We start from the raw sequence: 9903 nt of genomic DNA, 5'->3' as shown, positions 1-9903 counted from the left end.
TGGGGCGGCCGTTGGGGCGGCGCCGCGGCGCGGGCTGAGGGCTGCGCGCCGCGCGCTGCGCGCCGCTTGTTTCCCGGCCGTGGCGCCCTGCTTCCCCGGGCGCGATCCCTGCGCCACAAGCGCGGGAAAAGCGCAAGGAAAAGGGCGTTTCGTTGCAGCTAAGCCTGGCTTACTGTTCAGCACCCCGTGCCCGCCGAGATCACTGCCCCTCCATGCGCCTTCTTCAAGGCCTCGCAACAGCTTCCTTAAAAACTTGCGTGGCCTCCAAAGGGAGGTTTTTCCCCGTATTCTTAGAATGGCCACGTAGCCCTAGGACTGTCATTAAATCAGCGAAAGCTTCAGGGCGAGATGTCTACGTACAGTGCTGCACACCGACCGTGCAGCTCCGCTGCGCGGCTCTGTGCTCACACACCAGCTTTCTATTCCAGCCACCACACGCACTGCTAATTCCTGTCATGTTGTTTCATGTCCTATATTTTTTCCATATTAAAAGAAAAAAAAAAAAAAAAACAGGAAAGTAAGCTGAACATTTGCCCCACACTTAAGTGCCTTTAATCCCTATTCTGAATGGTTATACCAAGCTTGAATTTAATCATTTGTTTCATGACTTGAAATACGCCTTGCATCATCCAGTGCCTCACTACTGCTAGAAATACTTCCCAATGCATTACTCCATACATGAAATAGCATAGACGAAAACAAAACAGAGCCCAAGACTAAGTTACCCTTCCCCAGAATCTGACAGARAAATGGAAGGTCCAACATAAAAACCACACACATGCAGAGTGAAACAAAGGGTTAATGACACTTACTTTCTATTTTCTCCTCTTTCAATATATTTTTACTTGTCTTTTTTTCYGACAATGGTCTCAAAAGAAATTGCATTTTTTCACTTACTTGAAGAGCAAGGCTTCCATCTCCTTGCTTGGTCCCTTTTGTTGGGACTGGCTATCTTACAAATAAAATGTAGTACAGCACAAGGAAAATAGAAAGTAGTACAGCACACTGCCAATAAATAAATAAATAAATACTTAACCCTCCCTTTTTTTCTTGCCTCTCCAGTACTCCCAAGCCTTGCCCTTACAGCAAGGAGCGGCCCTTGCGACGGCCCCAGGGCCAGGAATACTCCCCAGGGGCCTGTTTCCTCTCGGCAGCTTCTTCTCTCCATGGTCTCTCAATAACGTCACGCCTGAGTTCAGGTTGTCTCCCCTGGCACTCATAGCTCGGGCACCTGAGGGGCAGACGGAGCTGAATCCAGCTGGGAAAGGGTATGTCTTGTTATGAACATCCCTGGTAACTTGGCCCAGCAAATTCAGAGATGTCAATGACCATGTGCCACCCTCTGACCTCTCYGGCCTCAGCAAGATGGAGAGACCGCTTCAATACCTGCCTAAGGAGCAAATCCTTATGTCTCATGCCCGGGAGGGAAAGTTGCCTTTGCTTCTCCCACATATTTTGTTCCTTCCTTAACCTAAACTGTAAAGGGGCAAAGAATTCTCCTGAAAACCTACTTGCTCATGGTTTAATGGGTGAAAGTAGTAACAACAGCAGAGGAGGAAAGGCGAAGGGCTCGAAACCTTTGCATGAGGAGAGGCCAGGTGAACGCAAGAAGATGAGTCACTGCGCTTGGGCAACAAGCAGGAGAGCAAGCAGCTGAGCACCTGGTGACAGTGGGGTGACAGCAGCAGCAATCCTGTGGGGAGGGCCAAAGGGAGGCTGGAAACAAGGAGCAGCCTCCCGCGTGATCAGCCTGCAACCCAGCTCTAATTCCACTTGCTTTTTGTCCCAGGGCCAGGTGCTTAGGCTGCTGCCACACACACTCTCACCTGAGGCGCGCTCGGGAATGCAACAGCAACCAAAACAGCAGGCAGCCGGGCTGCGGTGACCTGTTTCTAACCCATCAAACCTCGAACAAAATGTTGTTTCAAACATATCAAACCTGCAAAGAAGCGCGGGGTGCGGATGTTAGAGAGCAAGTTGAGCGGAGGAGCGCGGCTGGGCCGCGTCTTGGTCCGAGCCCCTCGAATCTACAGGAGCCCAATGCATTTCTGGAGCCACAGCTGGTTAGACTGGTTGGATGGGAATTTCACAGGCTGACACCCTGTTACTCAGGTTCCTTCGGGCTCATTGACATATATTAGCTGGAGTGCAACATCAGCTCTCCGAATGTTTGGACCCTTTGTGGTTTCAGGACATGTGAGGGCCGCTTCRCAGTCTCCATGCAATGGATACGCAAATGTTACCACGCACCCTACAGAAACGTTCAGCATCTTCCTCTCCGTGGCCTCGGAGGTTTCTGTAGCTCAAACCCGCCTTTCCCTTCTCCTTGAATCCCCACATGAATTTAGCAGTGAAAAGGTGCCAGCAAGCCAAGCGAACCTCAGTGGTTTGGCTCCACGCTTGCCGCACCACAGGAAAGCACACAGCAAGCAAAGGATCTGCCCGGGTGCTCAGGGATAAGATGTGTTACCCAATTAACCGCTGCCCTCCTTACCCTGCACTCCGGGGATCCGCAGCAAGCAGATCTGCCTCGCCTGCTTAACAGGGAGCTACCTCTCCGCTGTGCATCTCGCTGCAGGTACTGAACGGGGAGATGTCTGGAGAGAAGCAAAACCAAAGTCCTTCCGCTGAAACAGTTACATAAGCCCTGTATTAAAAGAGTTACATAAGCCCCCTACAAAATACTAATAGAAAGAAAGTCAGCCAGGGGCTGGTGTTGTCTCTGCTGACCAACAGAAAGCTGCTCCTGCTGCAGAGACACTGAGCAGCTCTGCTTCGTTTCTGCTCTATGAGAAGCGAACGGGCAGAAACCGGTCACCCGTTGTTAGACAGAAACTATCTGGTGCCACATACGTGCCAAAAAGAATTATACAGCTTCGTACTTCAACAGAGAGCCCTATGGCCGGCAGGCTGGGCTGTTGTTTGCAGCTCGGGGGTTTAAATTGCTGCCTTTTTAGCCCGGGACTGTGGGCGACAAGCGAGAAGCGCTGTCAGCGGCTGCTCCGCAGCACACACAGCAACGTCAAATGATGCCAGCCACAGCGCTGTATCCCTCTGGCAGCGTTAATTATGAACAGGATGCTAACAGGCTGCTCTGGATCAATTTATAGCCTTCTGGTAGGACTCAATGATTATAAGGAGGATAATCCCCAAAAAAAAAAAAGAAAAAACAGAAACACACAAGTTATGTAAGTTGTGTGACAGTCTCAGATAGACCACGCTGCATGCTGGTTCTCAAAGCCGTAACCCCAGCTATCAATCCCCGCGTGGCCTCCGGACGAGAGCGAGAGCGGCCGAGCACGAGTGGGAGCCGCGCGCCCCAGCCCCATCGCAAGGGACAAGCTGGAGGCCGGAATTCCAGCTCAGGAGCTTGTTATTACATAACCTGACGCACCGAGAGACGAGTCCTCCTCCCCCGGCAATYGTCGGAGCCAGATCCTGAGAAAAGAAAAGGACCGCTGAAATATAGGAATGTGGCAGTCGGGGCAGAGGCTGTTTTCCCCTCCAAATGAATGCAGCCTGAGCTCTGATACTGTATTTCTGGGTTTAACGTAAGCTGAAAGACAATGACTTGCCAAGGCATCCTGAATAGCGCATAAATATCTGTATTTCAGCCGCTTAAATCCACTGACAGCCCTGATATGCTCCTTTGTGTTTGGTTAACATGGCACGTAATCTGTTTACATTTGCTAGTCTAGCATAAAAACCTCATAGTCCGGGGTATTTGTGGTCGAGAAGTATTTGCTTAGTACTCGCCCGCTTGAACTTTATAAAGGAGGCCAATTGTGCAGCAGACAAAAAAAGAACAAAAACAAAGAAAAACCACAAAAGAGCCAAACAAACTGGGCTCAGCATTTCCAAATTAAGGCCCGAAGTCTGAGGCAACCATCTAATGACCGCTATGAAAGGTCTGGCTGCTGAGACGTGGTCCTCAGGCAGTTGTCACCTCCTGCCTGGGCCAAGCGGCCAAGCTTGGCGCAACTGCATCGTTATTCTCCACTTGTCCTGCCCATTGTAATCCCTGCGATGCTATTTCTTTCTCCCCAAAACGCAGTTCAGACGCGGTGGGTGTTTGGCAAGCTGCTGCTGTTTTCATATAAGATGTGAAATTAATTCCTGACCTTGCTTGTTGCGGCTGCCTGAACATGCCATGAATTTGCAACACGCCCTTCCCGTGTCATTTCACATGCGCTGCATGTTACACTATCCATGCAGATGCTTTATTTTCATAAAAACATCTGCTTGGAGTATGATAATTCACCAGCCTCTAACTCCTCTGTTTGCTGTGCTGCTGTGCGTGTTTTTTTAAACCCCAGTTTCAATGAAGGGCATCAAAATGAACTTGGACCATCTCCAGGCAACTGAGAGCTGCCTGGAAAGCCAAACGTAAGTGACTCGATACGGCCCTAAGGGCAGCAGGGCTTGGGCAGTGGGTGGCTCTCCCTGAGCTGGGCTTCCCACGGAGCAGCTTCCACGGAGCTTCCAAGCAGTACAAGTACCTGAAGGGATTCGGCAGACCTGCTCCCAAAGAGCTGCTCTGTTTTGCGAAAACACCTTGAGAGGAAAACCCTTGCCAAGSAAAGGCACTGAAGCCCAAGCCACTTCCCACCCGTTTCACTGGAGGTGGAGACAACTTGTGAACAGGCACCGTGTGAACAAGAGTTAAAACTGTGTATTCCTGAATCCAACAACCGGTTGTCGTGATCTGCAAGAGGGAACCGCTCCAGCAAGACCTCCAAGGGACCACGTTTGCACCTACCCCTTGGTTTATCCCCTCAGTTTCAYGCTATTCGGTTCCTTTTTACTCAACAAAGCGTCTCTGAAGGCCGTGCTCTCCAGGAAGAGGCTCTCGTTCCACACTAGGASCTGCAACATAAACACGCTCCCTTGCCTGCCAGCTAGCAGGCCGGGCCTTTACATCCTAGGTCTTTATGTCCCTCTTCATTCTGCAGGTAATTTAGCAGTTCCTTACACTAAGGCAAAAGAATATCAGCGGTTCCAGCAACATTTTCTCCTTTTCCCAGGTTTGAATAGCACTTTCACGTGGAATATTTGTGGTTTACTTGCTTTCTGATGCGTGGAGCACAGCTTGGACTTGTCTGTCCAACCTTCCTTCACTTGATTTTCACTTGATTTTCCTTCACTTGATTTTCTCTCCTCCTTTTTAAGCTGCTTTCAATAAGCTGTACATCCATTCATTTAATAAAACTTCAGGGTATCTATTTATTAGCCCTGCTATTACTTTTCAGTTCACAGGAGAAGTTCATCTAAGGTATGAGACGTAGCCCCACTGATCTTAAGCAGCTTATGAAATATTGCTGCGTTTTGCCAGCAATACCATCTCACAAACTCCTCTCAAGGGAGAGGCAGAGCATTACAGCATGCTCGGGGTATATTTTATAAATAGAGAGCAGTCAGCAGGATGTAATTAAGCCAAATATTACAGTCATRATCTGGAAAGGTTCCTCTGCAGAGCCCTGGTGTGCTGCCACTTGCTTGTGGCGGTGCTCAGACCTCGGTACAGTGTGTGCTTCACAGAGGAGCTGCCACACAGCCACTTCTGTCAAGTTTCTGGGAGTTACCTTCAAGCGGCAGAGTCAGAGACCTGCAGCAGCAATTTGTGGTACTTTGTGGGACCTTTGCGTGCCCGTAGTGTCCTTGCCATCTTTCCCAAGACCCCAGGAACTGGAACTGGATTAGATGAGMCCATCAGCTGCTTACTAGAGGGATACAGGCTAGGAGAAGTGTCTTGCACCTCACCCAAGAAGAGCCACAAACATAGGAGCTACACAAAGATGGAGAGCCAAGAGCTCTTCCGTGTGGCTGAAAGCCCCTGAGCAAACCTTGGTTAATGACTTTGGGCTGTATGCCCTGGCATTCACGCTCCTGACCTCACTTCTGTCCTCCTCGAGGCACCAACAGGCCCGAGGGCAGCTGGCGAGTTGCCCATTTGCCTCTTTTCCTCACCTGGACGTGGCATATTGCTGGGGAAGGCAGTTCAGCCCAAACAGGCAGCTTCTCCAGGAGCTGCGCTCTGCCTGCAGAAATGGGTCACCCAGCTTATCACCTGCCCCCCCAAACTACTGTGAGGATCACGGGGGAGAAGGAAGCTGCTAAGTCAGGAGAGGAAAGCACCATGTGTGCAGCTTGTCTAAATCAGGTCCATKTAACACCGGCAGCCCACGCTGGGGCTCTGACCAAACCAGCTGCTGCTCAGCCAGGTACTGCTGGAAGGCAGAACGGGACTGGGAGAAGCAGCCCGGCCCACTGCTCCGCACTGCTCCTCCTGCTGCGCCCGCGGGGAGAGAGCCCACAGGGCCTCATGGGGGCAGCCGGGCCCACGGCTCCAGGCCAGCTCCCTGGCTTACAGCGGGCTGCCAGCTCAGGGCGGCACTTGGGCAACCCCCCCTGCCCCACAGCAGAGGAGTCCCCTTCAGCCGCTGACGCCAAGGGTGCTTCCCGCGTGATTCCCCACGAGGATGTACAGCAGCTAACCTCTGCTGTCGGCATTCCCAAGCAGGAAAGCACAACCAACACGCCTGGAGATGGAAGAAACCAAGCACTAGGGTTTCATCCGCCAGCCACGGCATTCCCTGCTGCCCTCTCCTGGTTTTCCCTGCTGCCTACCCCAGAAAGCTCATGCCAGCTTCCAGTCTWTTTCCTTGCATCGGTTCTTCCCACTACCACAGTCCATCTCCTCCTCAGAGGCAGCAAGAGGCAGCAAGGAGGGAGAAGCTAGAGGCAGGACACCGGGCATCTGTCACACCGGAGTCACTCCGCAACCCGCAGCGGGTCGCGGTTGCTGTGGGGGAGGCCTGGGCGCCAGCGCGGCGGGTGACAAGCAGGGCTCCCCGGGGACAAGCAGGGCTCCCCGCTGCCGTGCGCGGAGGCCAGGCCTGGCGGCAGCCCCACACACAGGCCCGCGGCTTGGCTCTGCGCGGCAGGACTGCAGCGCGGCGAGGCAGGGAGCTCCGCACGCCCAGCTCCCGCCTTGGGGCCGCTGTCCCCCCAGGAAGCCTTGAGGACAGCAAGGGCAYTAAGCGGCAGCAGCAGCCGCCTTCCTGCCCCGCGCAGCCTGCCCGAGACACGGCGTTTCCCTTCCCTTAGGTCACAGCAGCCCCTGCTGGCACCGGGCAGGCTTGGTGAGAGCCACAGGTTCCTCAGCCTCCCGCTGACAAACGGGCACCTTCTCTGACAGCCTTCAGGAGCAAACGTGGGGCCTCTGTGCGGGACGGGATGGGACACGACAGCGCCTGATGGTGGGTGAGAGCGGGAGCCCCGGGCAGCGGCGGGGGACCTGCCACCCACCTGGGYGCGTGGGCCTCACCGCCCGGGTGCCCCCCCAGAGCGGGCACTGCAGAGCGGAGGCTGCAGAGCCTCCCCGCGTCTCGGCAAGGCAAGGGGGAGGCCCGCAGCGAAGGCAGCTCTGCCTGAGCTCAGCGCGTGCCGTGGCCTCCGTTCCCCATGCGAGCTGTGGGGATATGGGCTCCCCACCAAGAGCCGCAGGGTGTGGGATACGCCGGCCGCGCGGCCTCGCGGGCCTCGCTACAGCGGCCTCGCTAGATGGAGCTGCTGCAACAAGCAGGGGCCTCCGTGCAGCCTCCACCCTGGCGCTGGGGCCACGCTGCTTTGCTCGGCCACCAGCGCCAGGCCGCGCGAGCCACCCAAATGCTCTCGAGCTTTTGCACCCACCTTTCCAAGGGGCACCGTGCCCCGGCTCCGCTCTCCACCCCATCGCTCACCCTGACACCAGCTGATGGGACTTCTTATATGGCACTTAATGCGAAATGAAGAACGCCGGATCTCTTCGTTTAAAAAAAAAAGTTACCTTACAAAGTACACTGCTCTAAGTAATTTTCCTTGCGATTTAGCTTGGGTGTTCTAATCAATGCAACCCTGTCAGGCCTTGATGCGATGAAAAATGCTGAAAGACGATTTTCTAAAAACCATAAAAATATGCACATAGTGATGGCTGCGGCCGCCGCCCCCGTTCAGATCATCAATGTAATGATTTCCAGTTCCCTGACACCGGCCCGCACGGTGCCAACCATTTCTAAGCAGAGCTCTCCGCTGATTTCCACAGGGGGCTTCCTCGAGATCGATGGCCAGAGATGGCCCTGCTGTACATATATTTTTCCTCATACAGTGAAAGAAACTATATAAAAGCTCCGGCTATGTCAGTTAAATCTCCATATGTTTTTGGCCATCCATGTGAAACCAAAGCAAGGCATTCGTGTTAGTGCTGAAAGTGTAGCTGGTAGCCTSTCCAGAGGAAGCTCACACCTGAATCCCATGGTGGCAGCTGGCCATGTATCCAGGAATTAGAGCAAATCAAGGAAAAAGCTGAAGGGAATGTGCTTGGCTGGCTGCACTTGCAGGCCAGAGGCAGCAGGAAAACTAGTGGACTTCTGCTGGGTTTACATCGATGGTTTCCTTAGCTATTCGAGACACAAAATGTTTTTATAGCTTTGCCATAATCATGTTTTTCTTCCCGTTCCTGTTAGTCTGCAGTGGGATTTTTTTCTTCTTCTGTGTGAGTCTTGGAAAACTCCAACAGCCCCGTGTGAGGAAACAGACTTCAGTCTCAGTGTGATTTGCTGCTTAAGAAGCCTCACGATAAACGAGAACTGGGTAGGGCTACGAACCTCGAAGCCTCTTCTGTGTGAGCCCTGTTGTTTGGGTCCGATTAGTCACAAGCGTCGGGTCCTCACTGGCTTCATCAAGTCCATCTTCCTCCTCTGACACTGACTGAAAGGTCCCTTCTTCTTTACACATCTCCRCATACTAAGAGAGTTCAGAACATGTCTGAGGTTAGGAAAGATAAGCCAAATTCTGCTCAAATTGTACGATTTTCTTTAATAAATGTTCATGTTTTCCTTACTTGTGCTGTCGGCCGCGTCGCGAGCGGGTGCAGGAGCGACGCGGTGCTGCAAACGGGCTCCGGTGCAGCTCGATGCCGAGGGACGGGCAAGGCCCCGTGCGGCGGCGCACAGGGAGCACTGAGCCCTTTTCCTCGGGAATGCCGCCCGGAAATTCCCCAGACTTGCTGCCCGGGAGGCTGCGGAAGGGGGTTCTCTTCCTGCTCCCTCTTCCCGGCTTTCCCCCAGCAGGGGTCAGTCGGGCCTAAGGCTAAAACCAGATAGGAGAGAGCGACGCTTTGAACCCCGACTCCTTCTTTACTCGACGCCCAGGCAGCGTCGGGGCGCAGATGCCGGGACAGGCRCCGGCATCTTTTCCAGCGCCCTTTATCCAGGGATGCTGGACAAAGCATCCTTGTCACCAACCTACGAGCAATTCCAGTGCTTTTTACTTCATTTGGAAGACAAAAAAACACCCTGAGTTTTGCCTCAGTTTATCCACCCAGGGAGAAGACACAGAGGGTAGCGTCTCATGAGTGGAATTTCAATGAWAACTTTATTATATTTCAGTGTATTATTGGCTTAGGATTTTGTAGCCTTACAAGAAATTTCCGCTTCCACATCTCCATTAAATGTCTGATTCATTTTCTTGGCTCCCGCTAATGCCTCCGAGCTATATCACTAAAGAACCAGTGTTCTGCATTAGATAAATATAAGCCCGAGTGTGATGAACCTATTAACTATTTTTAATTAGCTTCGACTCTTCCTCAGATACCCCGTGTTTCTGAGGAGGCAGAAGGAGCACCCTGGTAGTGCAGAGCTTTACAGAGCCAGCCTAAGAGCCCAGATTATCCACCCCAGCCAGCAAAGGCTGCGCCAGGGAGGACTTTGCAGCAACACCACAATTTCCTCGCTACTGGGAAGGTCCTAATGGGCACATTTGCTGTGTGAATTATGGGCGAGAGTGAGAATTTTTAAATCTTTATAGTGCTTTTATGCTCTGCTTTCCTTTTTGGTAATCAGATCTTGATGAAGAGTTGCAATG

General features: G+C 52.7%; 1 protein-coding gene across 1 annotated transcript in view; it reads left to right on the top strand.

The window, feature by feature from the left end:
* The first annotated feature begins 4321 nt into the window (after positions 1 to 4321).
* NKX6-1 (NK6 homeobox 1) overlaps positions 4322 to 9903 on the top strand; it is a 23531-nt gene continuing 17949 nt past the window's right edge. The window contains exon 1 of the mRNA XM_026044666.1: positions 4322 to 4386. Coding sequence (XP_025900451.1) covers positions 4322 to 4386 — 65 coding nt within the window. The remainder of the gene's footprint in view (positions 4387 to 9903) is intronic.

This window comes from Nothoprocta perdicaria, unplaced genomic scaffold, assembly GCF_003342845.1.
Source record: "Nothoprocta perdicaria isolate Ctin4 unplaced genomic scaffold, notPer1 scaffold_376, whole genome shotgun sequence".
Taxonomy (NCBI): domain Eukaryota; kingdom Metazoa; phylum Chordata; class Aves; order Tinamiformes; family Tinamidae; genus Nothoprocta; species Nothoprocta perdicaria.
Note: the sequence above shows the minus strand (reverse complement) of the source record. Positions and strands in the feature narration are given on the sequence as shown.